At 34.6% G+C, this 15406-nt stretch overlaps 3 protein-coding genes across 6 annotated transcripts in view; 1 reads left to right on the top strand and 2 right to left on the bottom strand.

Moving 5' to 3' along the window:
- Nucleotides 1-1410: 1410 nt before the first annotated feature.
- LOC108977414 lies at nucleotides 1411-5126 on the bottom strand. 2 transcript variants are annotated; one of them, XM_018947097.1, is made up of 7 exons: nucleotides 4874-5126; nucleotides 4368-4507; nucleotides 4158-4311; nucleotides 3210-4004; nucleotides 2952-3133; nucleotides 2542-2720; nucleotides 1411-2467 (listed from the first exon to the last, which is right to left on the bottom strand). In XM_018947097.1, exons 2-7 carry the CDS (start codon nucleotides 4481-4483, stop codon nucleotides 1821-1823), a joined length of 2073 nt encoding a protein of 690 aa, XP_018802642.1. In that variant the 5' UTR covers nucleotides 4484-4507; nucleotides 4874-5126; the 3' UTR covers nucleotides 1411-1820. The 2 variants fall into 2 exon arrangements, with proteins under 2 accessions (XP_018802642.1, XP_018802633.1); XM_018947088.1 differs by having other exon boundaries at nucleotides 1412-2467; nucleotides 4368-4512.
- A 1415-nt stretch (nucleotides 5127-6541) lies between these two features.
- Nucleotides 6542-15406, top strand: part of LOC108977623 (protein Red) — a 31253-nt gene continuing 22388 nt past the window's right edge. For both annotated transcript variants that reach the window (XM_018947394.1, XM_018947402.1), the window contains exons 1-2: nucleotides 6542-8128; nucleotides 8199-8347. In XM_018947394.1, coding sequence (XP_018802939.1) covers nucleotides 6641-8128; nucleotides 8199-8270 — 1560 coding nt within the window. In that variant the 5' untranslated portion in view covers nucleotides 6542-6640 and the 3' untranslated portion in view covers nucleotides 8271-8347. The remainder of the gene's footprint in view (nucleotides 8129-8198; nucleotides 8348-15406) is intronic.
- LOC108977610 (zinc finger protein 90-like) lies at nucleotides 8358-12421 on the bottom strand. Of its 2 annotated transcripts, none has more exons than XM_018947379.1 (6): nucleotides 12300-12421; nucleotides 9655-11820; nucleotides 9471-9560; nucleotides 8958-9416; nucleotides 8721-8867; nucleotides 8358-8666 (listed from the first exon to the last, which is right to left on the bottom strand). In XM_018947379.1, exons 2-6 carry the CDS (start codon nucleotides 11645-11647, stop codon nucleotides 8617-8619), a joined length of 2739 nt encoding a protein of 912 aa, XP_018802924.1. In that variant the 5' UTR covers nucleotides 11648-11820; nucleotides 12300-12421; the 3' UTR covers nucleotides 8358-8616. The 2 variants fall into 2 exon arrangements, with proteins under 2 accessions (XP_018802924.1, XP_018802931.1); XM_018947386.1 differs by lacking the exon at nucleotides 12300-12421 and having other exon boundaries at nucleotides 9655-11092; nucleotides 11146-11261.

Genomic DNA, 15406 nt, shown 5'->3' on the forward strand with positions numbered 1-15406 from the left:
TCGCAGTGGCACAGCCCACAACCCCAACCGGAGTTAGGATAAAGGCCACTCAATTGGCCGCCGGACGGACAATGTCCCCGTAACGGTCCGGAGTCGACCGATGTGACGCTGTACCGAGTCGCACCGTGGGCTAAACGGTCCGCTTTTACGACCGTTAGTCTTCACAGGAGTCGCAATATCCAACGCTGGACAGACGTCTGCACCCTTTGGGCAATCCTGTCCAGACTCCCCTAACACTGAGCCAACTAAACACCAGATGCTCAGCACAGAACAACTTGCAGGCAGTCCAGTCAGCAAGAGTGCAACCAACACGGAGCTACACTGGAACCGTGCAGAGCTTCCGCCAATAACAACAACGTGGATGACCACGTTGTCCGTATAAAATAAGTAATGTAAAGAATTACTTACCGCTGTWAGTACACAAAAATGCACAAAATTGTACAAAATTGTGTACCCGCACAAAAWCACTCGCGGTCACTCACCCTTGTTACCCACGATTGCACTAACAAATTACCGCAACGCGCAAGGCAATAACGGTGCCAGCTAAATTGCGTAAACAAACGACCGCACAAAAGAAAATCGCAAAAATCGCAAAAATAAATCACCTAGAAAAAATACACAACGATGCGCACGCACGTCTATCCGCGTCGACAGTCAACTAACGAATTCTTGCTTCGGCAGAACATATACTAAAATTGGAACGATACAGAGAAGATTAGCATGGCCCCTGCGCAAGGATGACACGCAAAATCGTTACTGTTGACAGTCATAGCTTTGAAGTTGTAGATAATTTCGTCTATCTTGGAACCAGAGTAAACACCACCAACAATGTCAGCCTAGAAATCCAACGCAGGATAACTCTTGCCAACAGGTGCTATTTCGGAGTGAGTAGGCAATTGAGAATAAAAGTCCTCTCTCGACAAACAAAAACCAAACTCTATAAGTCACTCATAATTCCCGTCCTGCTATATGGAGCAGAGGCTTGGACGATGTCAACAACGGATGAGTCGACGTTGCGGGTTTTCGAGAGAAAAGTTCTGCGAAAGATTTATGGTCCTTTGCGCGTTACCCACGGCGAATATCGCATTCGATAGAACGATGAGCTGTACGAGATATACGACGACACTGACATAGTTCAGCGAATTAAAAGACAGCACATACGCTGGCTAGGTCATGTTGTCCGGATGGACGAAAACACTCCAGCTCTGAAGGTATTCGACGCAGAGGAAGAGGAAGACCTCCACTCCGTTGGAAGGACCAAGTGGAGAAGGACCTGGCTTCACTTGGCATATCAAATTGGCGCCACGTAGCGAAAAGAAGAAACGACTGGCGCTCGGTTGTTACGCCAATCAAGAAGAAGAATAACCAGAAAACAACCATCATCTGAATCGAAGCAAATGAAATTTATCTTGTTTAACTTTTTCAAACAATTCATATTTATACAAAGATCTTAGATCTACATCTATGTATGTAGGTAAAACTACATTTCAAACATTTGTTGATAATTTTTATAATATATTGTTTATCACGTTAGAAAATACAGTGACTAAACGCTGTGTTGGACTAGTTATTATTTAAGGTATGTACGATAAAGTATTTTTAAAACTACTTTTAATACACTGAGTTTTGTTTTTGCGTTTTTATGATAGTCTCCTGAAGTAAATTAATGAGTTATATGTGATATAACAATAATAAAATATAAATACTCATAGTAGTCTATATATATAATATATGAGAGCAACGCAGGTATGGTATAGATCTGCTAGTATCTAATAAAAAATAATTAAACTGATATATACATACATATATCAAAGAGATCTCTATGCACGGCAGTAGCAATACTTTCGTAATTCTGGATTGCGTTCGTATATGCAATTGGCTTGTTCGCCATATTTGTTTACACGAGAAATTTCTGAAGTCTTTGTTTGCATATCGAAAGTTTTCAAATCATATGTGACGCTAGCCTCAAAGAGGGATTCACCCGGCCCAACAACAATCTGCAGCTGATATAATTCCTCGTGTATTCGCATTTTGTCACTTAAATCTGCCACATAACCGTCCTTGTCACTGTTTTGCTTGTAGTTAAGAAGCTCTTTATGCGGATGAAGTCGTAATGCCCAATTGATGCGTTCTAATTCAAGAGGGGCGCAAAGGTTGCGATATGATTTAGTTAAATCATTGATTGTTCTCACTATGCTATCGGCTGCTTTAAGCAGTACGGGTAGGTGCGGTTCGCTTTCATTGAGGGGGAGACGTTGCCAGTTAAGGCAGGCGCACCAGTGTGGTTCGATGTAGGCATCGCTGCATGATCGGTTTTTTGGTATTGAATCGAATAGTGAAATAGCACGTTTTTGTGCAATCTGTTGGTAACGTGGAGCTACTAAATTCTCAGTTACAACTTCCGGTTGCATATCGTAATCTGAATTTAAATTATTTGTCAGTGTGTCATCGGAACCGCTTTGCAGTGCTGAAATTTTAATTATACGTAAAAATATATTATCCGCATCAAAATTGAATATAGCCATCAATATATTTGCTTACAAAGAAGATGCTGAAGTGTAGCATGCACGTCAAATGGAGTAGTCAAATGATCAACGTTCACTTTGAAATTTGCGTACTGTTGAGGAAATCTTTCCTGAAAAGATTTTGGAAATGTGAAGCTGAAGAAAGGAAGTCGTTCCTCCTGTTTGCCCTGCAGGGTGGCGCGAACTTCGGCAAATCTAAATAAAAGATATAATAATAATAAATTTAAAAGAATTTAATTTGCGCAGTTTAATAAAAATAATTTAAATACCTCCAAATACTAATATATAAAATTACCCTATGTCGGTAACCATACAAAAACATCATTACTTTGACAAATAATAATGAAATTGGAAAGCGGGTGATTGATTTCTATTTAGTCTAATTTAAGTTTAAGAATTCGCATCACAGCTAATTTTACYACTAACCTGTTGCCATGATCTGACATCATAATAAGTATGGTGTTATCTAGCAGATTCGTATCTTTTAAATGGCGCAGCCATGAATTTAACTCATCGTCAGCAGCACCTACTAAATTGATAGAGTCATGAGATAATCCTCCATGAAAACTGAAGCCAAAGCGTGGTGAATCCTTGTATTTAAGCATGAACTTAAAGATAAATATGAATTTGTAAATTGGTCACAAATATAATATGCCAACTCATATTTGTTATATGTATATTTACATTTTTGGTGTATTCTAACATTACAACATGATCTGGTTGGTGACCTATACAGTGTTCGACGCAGCGATTCCACATATTCGGTGCTTCTAAATATAGTGTGCGCAAATAGTGATCGACTGGCTGTTCGGCGAAACCTTTCATGCGATATGTGAATGTACCGATATTTGGTACATCTTCGTTAAAAGAGGTATAGTAACCGTGGCGTGCATACTCTTTCCATATCATTGGATAAACATCGACATTCTTTGCATTCGGCATTCGCGTACGAGTCTCTGGTAACTCCAGTTCAGTATAGCCTGTAAGTAATGGCACGAGTGCTTGCGGAGTACCATCACCTACAATATTATAGCCTTTCAATACCATGGCTTTTAAATCATTCACTAAATATGAATACGATTTAGGTAATTTGCGTTGAAATGCATTGCGGCTGAGTGAATCAAAACCAAACATAAGTACGTTGAAATGTTTTGGCACGAAAGGATTATTATCTTCTGCTACTATATCGGCAACACCACCCGCGAGACCAGCATAAATCGGAACTTGTGGAGGTGTTTTCGGTTTCACAGCAACACCATCTCTTATGCCAAAGGCCATGCCATACCAACTATTACCAGACGTAGAACTGTGGCACACGACCTTTACAAAATCACTAGCCCTCAATATGTACGGTTCCTTGGTTTTGGTTGATTTACCATATTTGCTATTATAATCTGTGCTGCGCATTACATCCGTATAAGTACAGATCACTTCACCTTGAGTGGCACTTATTTCCGGCTTGACAAAACATATAGATTTCTATAAATAARTGAAGAAATTCATGTGAACTGTTAAATTTTTAATTAAAGTGTTCAAAGGCTGGTTTTATTTCCTATCACGAAATAATACTCAAATCAATTTAACATAAGTTTAGTTTTGAAAATATCAGGTTTGCAAAAGTATGACGCTTACCTCACATGTTACCCAGTCATCATGGGGATTTCCACATTGGATCTGATCAACTGCATGATAATATTTCATTACTTCTGGATCATCTAATGGCAGCTGTGGGAGACGGCACGCACCACGATTCATAGTCGATCGTATTGAACGCTCTATTATTAAACTGAAATACAAAAATATATATTAATATTTATTGTTCAGTAATGAATCTTTTCTTACATTTTCTCATTACGATCCATTTCCTGAGGCCCAATAAATAGCAAAAACAAAACCACTGTAAGAATACCTAAGAGTGCAGCAATCTTATAGGTGAAACGTCGGCGTATTTTTCGCATTTTGGAAATGGTTGTTTTATATATCTTAGCTTAAAAAAACGTATGCATTGTGTTATTATGATTTAATTTAAGAGAGATAAAATAATTCATAAATCAGATATTTTATACTCTGCATTAGCTTTGTGCATATTTATGCTTATAGAAATTATTTTATAAGTGGAAAATATTTAATATAATTCTAAAAACTTTGCTTTGATTTTAAGCATTTAGCAACATTTTTCGAGGGCATATTATTACAATTAAACAAATGGCAGAGCTGATATTTGACATTGTATATTAAGAGTCAAATATTACAAAATTACTTGCGTTTGCAAGTAAATATGCAAGTAGATACTTTTTTAAAATTATATCATTCAAATAATTATATGTACATACATATATATTCATTACCTTTGTAAACAATCACTTCACTCCTCTTTTAGGAAAAATTCAATAGGGTGCTTGTACAAACACATACATATATTCCTTTTTTAATAACTTTTCCAAATTTATTTGTTTAAGTATTTACTTTATTTGTATAACTGAAACTTGCAAATTGTAACAATATAATCTGCATATAATAGGATAATTGTGATTCAGCTTATAAAAATGTTTTCCTTTCTGATTAGAATTTCCGAACCGGCATTCACAAATATGCACGATGTTGCCGTATGTACYTTTAGTTTTACTAATTCGGCATCKCGACAGGATAAAMTTTATGTCATTCTAACAGTCAAATCCATTGCAATTGTCATTGTCAAATCTGTATATGGGCATTTGTTAGCATAACATAATCATTTGCGCAAAGGCTTAGAGTAGGTAGGTTCGACCTGATGTAGCGCATGCTTTGAGCTTTTGAACTGTTTAAATCTTTTATGAGGAATTTAAAAAAAGGATTACGAACCTTTTTTTGCAAATGTATTTCTGGGAAAAATAAAAATTCATATTTTTGGACTGCTATATAATAATTGTGGCATACTTCTTATATACCAATTAAAATAATAAATTTTATATGACCAATGATATTTTGATTTATGCTTGTATAAGTTTATTAAATTCAAGACTTCGCTCATTCCCAACCCAATTTGCATAATTTTTCTGTAAATTAACAATATTGAACTCAATATTAATTTTTTGGAAAAATGTTATATTGAAACTGTATTTTATTTTTATAATATAACACAATTGTCTTAATACTCGCTCTTCTAAATTTCATATCACCGAAATGAAAATGCCGTCGGCATATGTGCAAATGGGATATGTTGCCTCTTCGCAAACTTGAAAACTGTGCTGTCAAACTGCTGAAATGACAGCTTATTGCTTACAATATATGGTAAACTAATTAGTATTCCATATATTGTAAGCAATATGGAGTCTCCACAGGCAATAGGCACGGCAATACAATTAGTAAGACGTAGATTGTATCCTGTGGAGATGCCCCGTAAGGTTCTTTTACGAATTCACCTTTTTTAATTTATCCATGTTTCATATTAAGAAATTGACCGATTTTCAATGAATTTTCAGGTTGGAAATAATTTTATCCTATTTTTATTAGCATATAATTTATATTATTTAGTTTGAAGAAAGGCAACTACATTTTTGGTTATTGGAACTCATGTATACCCCTTTACATGAGTTCATTATTAGGTAGGCAATATATGTTGCCAGCCAATTCAATAGCTATGAATATTGCCAAATTTAAGCATATGTAGTCTAAAAGTTATTTAACTCTCAGTTTGCATTTAGCAAAAAATAAAACTTAAAAAAATAAAATTATACCAAAATATGAAGAAAAATAATCAAATATAAACACATATGAATCATTATGGAATTTGTAACCATATAAAATATATAGTATATAGTAAATTGTGTACTTTCGCTATTTCCTAATACAATTTTTTTTTTTCATAATCATTAAAATACCAAATGGTTCTGTAGATTGAACATTGGTTATATTTTTTAAATAATAAATGTTGTTCCGCAATAATTATTGCCGGTGGGTTGTATTGTAAGGCGATGTTTTAATATAAAATTGAACATCTATCAAGTAAATATGTTAATATATCGATATTTGAAATCTCCTGTTCGCGATATTTTACAGACATAACTAATCACAAATATTTACAATCAATATTTTTGGTTCCCTAAATTGCATTTTTTTCATATATTATCAGATAAATGGCTGAATCAGTCCGTTTGACAAACGATGATTTTCGTAAGCTATTGGCTACTCCTCGTCAGCCACCACCAGGGAGTACACCTGCAAATTCTGCAACAGCTACATCGTCGTCTATAGAAAAGAAAAAACCTCAAGGTTCAAGTAGTGAACGCAATGATTTGCGTAGAAAAAAGAAAAATTTTTATGCAGCACTTAAAAAACAAGAAGATGGTAAACTGCAACAACTATCCGAAAAATATCGCGATCGAGCCAGGGAACGTCGTGATGGAGCAAATCCAGATTATCAAAACGTTAGCACGCCTGGTCATAGTAGCACCAATGCTTATCGTGCTGTTGCACCGGATTTAAAATCAGGCATAGATGCAGCTGAGCGGCGTCGTCGAATTATACAGGAATCTAAATTTTTAGGCGGTGATATGCGACACACGCATTTGGTAAAAGGTCTCGATTATGCCCTTTTACAAAAAGTCCGTTCTGAATTACAAACCAAAGAGGTGGAAGAACAAGCATTGGCAGTTGCGGCAGCTACTGAAAAGTTAGCAGAAACCGCTGCAGCTGAACAAGCTGAAGCTGAAAGCAAGGATTCTGATGATCATATGACTATAAAAGGAGCAATGGCGCGAAATATTTTCAATATAATTCAAGTTCGACGCTCTAAAGAAGTGTCTTGTAATGAATTATTTGCGCCAGGTCGCATGGCCTACGTTATTGATTTAGATGATGATTTGGGAGAAACCGATATTCCAACGACATTAATACGTTCAAAATTTGAAGTGCCTGTTAATCGAGAAGATATCGCCACTCTTACTACAAATGATATAGTTATAAATAAACTTTCACAAATTCTCTCCTATTTACGTGCGGGTGGCCGCAATAAGAAAAACAAGAAGAGAGATAAAGATAAACCACTTTTCTATGAAAAAGAAATGGAACAAGCTTTAAATATTACTGGATTAAGTGATGGTGGTGGTTTAACTGGTAAAGCTTTAGGTGACAACATATACGACGATATTGGAGAGTATCAACCAAACTCTAAGAAGGAAGGTTTAAAATTAGATAACAATAACCCAAAAAGTGTGGCTGGATCTTATTTCGCAGACGTAAAAGGAAACGAAGATTCTGAGCCGCTAGTAACTAATATTCCACCGCCACCAAAGATTACAAAGGCGATAGCTTCGCGCTTTGCCAATGAACCCGAGGGTTATGCTGAGTGTTATCCAGGATTAGAAGAAATGAATGATGCCATCGATGATTCTGATGACGAAGTAGACTATACGAAAATGGATTTGGGCAATAAAAAAGGACCTATTGGTAGATGGGATTTTGATACACAAGAGGAATATTCTGATTATATGAGCACAAAGGAGGCTTTACCCAAAGCTGCATTTCAATATGGTGTCAAAATGCAAGACGGCAGACGAACTCGAAAAAACAAAACCGAGAAGAGCGAAAAGGCAGAGTTGGATCGCGAATGGCAGAAAATACAGGTACATAATAATAGAGTTATCTAACCGTAGTTTTCAAATATAAATTAATTTGTTTTTATTACTTCTTCAGAATATTATACAAAAACGAAAGTTTCCTAAAGGAGGAGCAGAAGAACCCGACTACAAAGCTGCTAAATATTAATGCAGCAGACCACAAAATTATATAAAGAGTTATACAGAATAGTTTCACATATATATCCAGTTTCATTAATTTATAATGTAAGTACATACTCATTAATAGCTTTGATTTAAAATAAATTTAAGAGTACATTTGCTGTAATCTAATTATTTATACTTTTTTCACAACGTTTTTATTATAGCCATATTATTTATCGAATAGTTTTGGGTTTTATTCTTGTTGTTTTTGTAGCGTACGATTTTTTTTTTCGCAGAAGATATCGCTGAATATGGTTGTATTGTAAATAATTTTGAGTCCGACTGGCTTGGGAACGCTCCGTTTATATTACGTATTTCTTTAGTTGAATAAGTTATTCTTCCTCTGTATCACTCGTTTTTTTATGGTAACGATTTTTGTGGGCTATAAATAGAAGCAGTTAGTTCAAAAAATTAAATATTGTGCATATATACTTACTTTTCAATTGTGCTAATCGTATGTATGATTTTTTGCAAATTTCACAGCTGTGTCGCATTGTTTTGTGGGAAATAATGTGCAGGTTTAAAGATTTTTCAAATTTGAAGCGTTGATTACATTCTGGACATCGAAAGTTTCTACCCTTTGCTAGTAAGGTAAAAGTAAAAAAAAAGACCGTATAGTGGACTACATATTAATTATCTATTGAATGGCATTTTCATCATTTTATTTACCCACCTTCGTGAACTTGTCCGTGGATTTTAAGTGCTGTTTTGGTAGCAAAAGCCTTAAAACACTTATCGCATTTGTAAGGGCGTACTGTAGCATGATGCTGCAAATCATGCCTATCTAATTCTGAGAAGTGCTTAAAGTGCATCTCACAATCAGGACATGAATATGGCCTATCCGCCATCACCGCATGCACCCTCAGATGTTTAATAAGTGCGTATTTAGAACGATATTTACGAGGGCAATGTGCGCACATGAATCCTTCGTATTGTGGTGTGGAAGAGGTAACCGTATCGGAGGGCTTGATATCGGCATTAACCTCATTATGCTGTTGTTTAATGTGCCGCTGAAGATTCGTCTCTGTAGAGAAATGCTTTTCACATTTTGGACACGAAACTATACGCTTAGCTAACTCCATAGGATGATATCTCTCAAGATGAGCACGTTTCTGTACATGTTGAGTGAACTCTGCAATGAAATTATTGTAAAAAAAAGTTTCTCCTTATGCCATTTTCAACTAACTTTCATCACAATAGTTGCACTTTAATGGCGCTTCTCCTTCGCCATGAATGGTGAAGAGATGTGTACGAAGTTCCCATTTACTGCGCGTACCTTTAAATAAAATTTTAATTTAATCAAATTAATTTTCATATACATATACAATATATACAAAGCAAATGCATGTAGAATATAGGTGTTTGCTTACTTTTTCCGCACCGCGTACAGAGAAATTCGCCTTGTCGTGTGTGCGTCACTTTGTGTTCTATTAGATGTGTGCGCGTAACAAACGCTTTCCCGCAGAGCTCGCATCTCCATAATTTATCTTCATTGTGCCATCTTTTATGATACTTGAAATTGTAAAGTGATATGTTCTTCAGCTCCATATGACAGATCTCACATGTATAGTTGCCGTGGGTGTGATTGCGTTCGATATGCATACGCATCTGTCCGGCGCCGCCTGCAACTATTTTATCACACAATTTACATTTGTCCCCCTTTTTAAGGTGTATTGCGTTTATGTGTGCAACACAGCCGCTTCGCGTGCGGTACCGTGCCACACACTGAGGGCAATTATAAGGCCGTTCTTTATCATCGTGTACTGCAGCTATATGGTTATCCAGCATCTCTTTGGTGGCGAAAACAGGCTGATCCGAAACAGAGTATACACAAAGGCGACAACGCAAACTTCTTGGAGTTATTTTATTTGAGCGACCAGCGACGGGTGTTGCTTTTACGTTTGTTTTTTCATTTTTAACCACACTGTCAATCGACATTTTATTATATGCCAATTTATAGGGAGGACCATTTGGTGTATGGTTTATAAATTTATATTCAGGATCTGTTGTTGTTGTTTGTAAAGGGATAGCTTTTTCATTCATTTCCCATTCGTTTCCCCTTTCTCCTATATTTGGTGCAGGTATTCCTTTGCAGCAACCCATTTTTACTTTTAATACATTTCCTCCGTTTTTCAGAGAACCGGAATATTTTTCCCTATTATTTATCGATCCTAAAGAGGATTGCTCATCAACCGCCGCCAGCAAGGTGTCGAAGTCGTCAATTTGCAAATCGTTTTCCAGGATGTTAAAATTTGCGTTGATCATTTGAAGTGTGAATTGATTCATAAGCACTGATTGTAAATCGTCTGCCGAGCAGGGACTTGAACCTCTAATTGATTCAAATGATCCGCTGCTTATTGTGGCTAATAATGTTTGAATATCACTTATTTGTGCTGGATCTTCTAAAGTGTTGTCGTTTTTTTCATAAATAGGTACAATTTCTTTTATTGTTTCTTTGGGAACCAAATGAAATTGTGTTTCTGGTGGGTTATTATCAACAAGTGATGAAACTTTAGAAGATTCGTTTGGCTTTACTTCGTAGTATATCTTTTTTTGGGCTTGTCTTCTATTTCTCAATGTTTTTTCATTGTTCATGAACTCAGTTGATCTATTTTTTGAAGGTTTAGTGAAACTACGCAAATTTATAGGATGTGTTTCAGTGGATACCGCTGAAGTATTTTTATTGCCAGTATAAAGTTCTTCACATTCAATAATTCCCATCGAATGTGGTTGAATTCTTTTCTCCCCCGCGTTTTCGTCTTCGCTTATCCACTGTGTCGACTCCTCCTCCTCTTCAATTAGTATTACCTGAAATTCGTGTGGTCTACTAGGCTCATTATTCGAATCAAACGGTAACTCACCCCTTTCTTCGACGACTGCATTTAAACCTGATTCAAAATTGTTTGATTGTTCTTTCTCGCTCACTTTCTCATTTGAATTAAATTTTTTTATCGTTTTTTTGCACATTTGTATAGATGTGTACTCGGATTGCAAAGTACGCGGTAAGATTTCTCTATTATGCATTTCTACTCCACCATAATTTGTTTCCGTATGAAGGTCATTTTCATTGTCGTCGATTGATTCGTCAACCCCTGCTGTTGTCTCTATTGAATATAGTCGCGTTTGCAAGTATTTTTTTGCATTCAACGCTTGCAATCGGAATGTATTAATCTTAATTAGCGCCAATTCGCACTTCTTACAAATACACTGCGACAGTCCATCGTCCTGTGTAATGTCCAATTGCCAGTCCTTTATTGTATTTAAAAGTGCAGTAATTTTCGTGTTAGCAAAAATATCGATCATTCCATCTGCTAAGTCTCTAGGCGGTACAGCACAGGTGCGACAGTACACGCTGCAACCCATGCCTACGATAAACTGGCTTGTAGTCGCAGTTATTTTGATCACTTGGACGGAGTCTCACACATTTCTTTAATACTATAATCATTTTGTTTTCGCTACTGCTACTCTTACTGCTGCTACCTCCATCAATTTTGTTACCGATCACTCATATATGCTTGTTCTTTGCGTGTTTGCGTCTGCGTTGTTGTAAAAAAAAGTTAAGAATATTATGTAAATAATATTGTTATAAGTAAACAATTGGCTATTTACTCAATAGATGTCACTAAATGCACTCATTCATTAATTGCAAAATGCGAAATATAATATAATTGCAATTATGTGTAAAGGGATTTCACACTTCTATATACAGATACATATGCATTTGTAACGTTCGATGTACATATACAGTCAAACAACTTTAAATAGACTAAGTTAAAAACTTGGATTCTACTTTTCATAACGGTAGTAACATATCATAATGACAAAGATAACACATAAGTAATCTTGCGGTGGAGAAAGTAACAAATTTAAATTAGTCATACATATATATATTTTGAAATGTTTGTTGGTACACTTATTTTTTTTTCATATTTCCACTAAGTAATAATGTGCGAAAACAAAAAAAAATTGCCATATGTAGATGGGCTCGTAATTTGACATAAAACACTCAATTCACCTTCCGGCTAGTAGAATAAAGTGGATAGCAATTATCCGCAACGATCGAAAATTACGAACAACCCCACACTTATTGCGGCTGTACATATTATATTGAAATGTGCGGGCTTTACTAACAAATCTCTTTTTCTTATGTGGAGTTAGTTGCTATTTTTAAATACATATATACATATACACCTGCGTTTGGATATACACCAATGTGCGTTTATGATTGTTTTGAATATGCCTTAAAAATAAAAATATACTTCTATTAAGAGCATACACATAGTCGGCCATGACAAGGCCACATAGTGCAGAAAATATTAAGGGGGTAGGGGTTTTGAAATATTTTAAATTAATGCACAATATCTTAAGAATGTTCTGTTTAAACAGAATCTGTCGATACTTGCAAATTGAAATTATTAGTATTTTTAATACCTTCAAAACTATTTCTCTACATAATTAACCAAGCTATGCTGGAAAGCTTTTATTTTTAAATAAATTAATATTTTTAATTTTACAATTATTAATCGGAAAAATCACATTTTTTTAATGTGTTCTCAAAAAATTGAAAAATTAAAATTTCAAACTTCATAAAAATGTGCTCTGTTTTATTCATTATTTATTATTTTTCAACAATATTCTAAATTTCATAGACTTTTGTCAAATTAATTCCATGATAAAATCATGTATTTGGCTATTATAAGCCTTCTGATGAAACCTTGCTTCGTCTCACGGTGAACATTAAAATTTTACTTTAGATTTTAATTGTAACAAGGATTCGACTATTACATTAGCCTTGCTCTGAAATTGTACCGGCTAATTTTACCGACGGCTTACTGTATTAAGTAGATGCAAATGTCAGATATATACCGAAATGTGCCCCTTGTAATCTACGCCTTATTATGAAAAAAGAACTATGTATGTGGTAAATTTCACAGAGATACGTAAATTGAGGCTTCTAAACCGAGCAGTGGGGTGCAAGTGTTTATGTGCCGCAATGATTTATTGATAATGAATTGACATTTTTAGCACTGATTATTTGAGCATTTTTGTCTAGTTAAAAAATACATATAAACGAAAGAATGTAAGCAATCGAATGAATGTGTTTCAAGTTCAACGTCCAAACACTGACGAAATAACATAGATAGCCAGTTATTCATATTTTTATAAAATCTATTCTAACTTTTCCGATGATTGTGGTTCGTGATTCAAGTATTGATACTTTATTATATTTCTGTCATAATTTAGGTATTCAATGCAGACATAACAGATGTAGGTATATACCATATACCTTTGTATGTATAGTACAGATTGGACGGGCTTATGTAGTTTTAACTTTGGTTTCACGGTGGGTTTGAATCAGCACCCATTAGTTTCAATACTGACATTTTATCATAAACTGTTTAAAATAAATATAAAAAAAAACTTAGTTGTAAGTATTCCCCCATGGATTTAACCATTAAAAAATACTGTATAATGTTTTGGTTCTGGCGGGCTGTGATATGAAAAAAATAAAATAAATAGCAAACACTCCTTATGTAATGTAATGCGTGATTTTATCCGAATCAACCATTTTTATACTCAGAAAAGGAATGTAGAAAAAACTTCACGAAATTTGGCATGGATTATTGTCAAAGCCAACAGTACAAACTCTGAACTTATTGTTTAGATCGGATGACTATAGCCCTTATAGTTGCCATACAAACCGACCGATCAAAATCAAGTTCTCGTATGACTGTTTTATTTGTGAAGGGTATCAACCGAAGTCATCGTTTTTTCTTTTTAATAAATAATTAAATCATTATTCGGATCGTTGTCTTTAAATATAATTTATGTATCATATTTATTGCAAAACAATAAATTTTAATTATAATTTCTTAATTTTTTTTTAAATATACATATTTACATATTATATGTATGTAATTGCGGTTATGTGATACGCTTAAAACGTGCACATTTCAAATATATGTGCTATAACTAGACTTAAAATTTCAATGTGTGTGTGTTTATATAAAAATTAGCGTATGTCTATTTAAATATTTAAAAATATGCGCATACTTACATATATAATTTAGTTTGTTAATGTTGCATTCACTTGTGGAATACACATACACGTGCATGCACACATACGAATGTATGTATGCACAATGGATTGATTTTATTAGTAAGAGTTTGTTGTAATGCGCATTACAATTCTATGATTGGAAGGAAAATGTTTCACAAGTACATACATACATATGTACGCATGTATGTACGGACAAGGAAATCGATAACGAAAACAAAATTCATATCCATTACGCAAACTTTTCCAATTGAATAGTCTCTTGTTGTTGTTTGTATTCTCAGGCAACCACTTAAGTTTCATTTTAATTAAAATTGCATACCAAGTATGTACATATGTAATCTTATAGTGTGGGATTAATTGTTGCATTATTTGCGATACAAACTCCATAATATTAGCAACGTTATCGGTTAACTAAAAGCGTTGATGATAAGTCATCGGAATATAAATTTAAGCGTGAACAAGTGTGCATAATTGTAACTATCCCAAGATACTTAAGGGGAGGAAGGTTTTAATTTTTTTTCGAGCAAAACACACGAATTATTCGACCATTTTTAACCCGTTATGAAAGTTTTATATCAGTGTTCAAATGGTTAAAGCGTTTGTTCCAGAACACACGTTCCTAAAGTTGGTGCACTTCATAAAATCAAATCTATTGCTGCGATCGATTTGAAATTATGAACATATTTCATCACAAAAAATTGCATATTTTCTCCAAAGTGAGTCCAAAGAGTGAAAAATTCAAATTCCAAACCCCCACCCGGGAAAAAGTCATTATCTAACGATATAGTTTTTAATTTCAGATGATCCAGTACCCAGTTATGAGGTGTACCGCAATTCAACTATTTTTCAATATGATCTAGAGTAATTGCCGCATTTTCGAATATTTGTCCATGAAAGTGTAACAGAATATCATTGTTTCATCAGAAATAAAGAACAAATTATAAAAATAATCCTTGTTTTACACGAATTAACCTTACCCCCCTTTAAATTTGCCTTTGTGAGCTTATAAGGCTTATATACATATATGTGCATACATACATACGAACATACATACATAAGTA

The sequence above is a fragment of the Bactrocera latifrons genome, unplaced genomic scaffold, assembly GCF_001853355.1.
Source record: "Bactrocera latifrons isolate USDA-ARS-PBARC rearing strain unplaced genomic scaffold, ASM185335v1 scaffold_117, whole genome shotgun sequence".
Classification (NCBI taxonomy): domain Eukaryota; kingdom Metazoa; phylum Arthropoda; class Insecta; order Diptera; family Tephritidae; genus Bactrocera; species Bactrocera latifrons.

Coding starts and splice junctions, on each gene's coding strand:
- LOC108977414 (XM_018947097.1), bottom strand. CDS start 4,483: ATGCGAAAAATACGCCGACGTTTCACCTATAAGATTGCTGCACTCTTA. Junction 3,134..3,209: donor TGTTAGAATACACCAAAAAT/GTAAATATACAT, acceptor TTTATCTTTAAG/TTCATGCTTAAATACAAGGA. Junction 2,468..2,541: donor TACACTTCAGCATCTTCTTT/GTAAGCAAATAT, acceptor TTAAAATTTCAG/CACTGCAAAGCGGTTCCGAT.
- LOC108977610 (XM_018947379.1), bottom strand. CDS start 11,647: ATGGGTTGCAGCGTGTACTGTCGCACCTGTGCTGTACCGCCTAGAGAC. Junction 9,561..9,654: donor CTGTACGCGGTGCGGAAAAA/GTAAGCAAACAC, acceptor TTTTATTTAAAG/GTACGCGCAGTAAATGGGAA. Junction 8,667..8,720: donor ACGATTAGCACAATTGAAAA/GTAAGTATATAT, acceptor TTCTATTTATAG/CCCACAAAAATCGTTACCAT.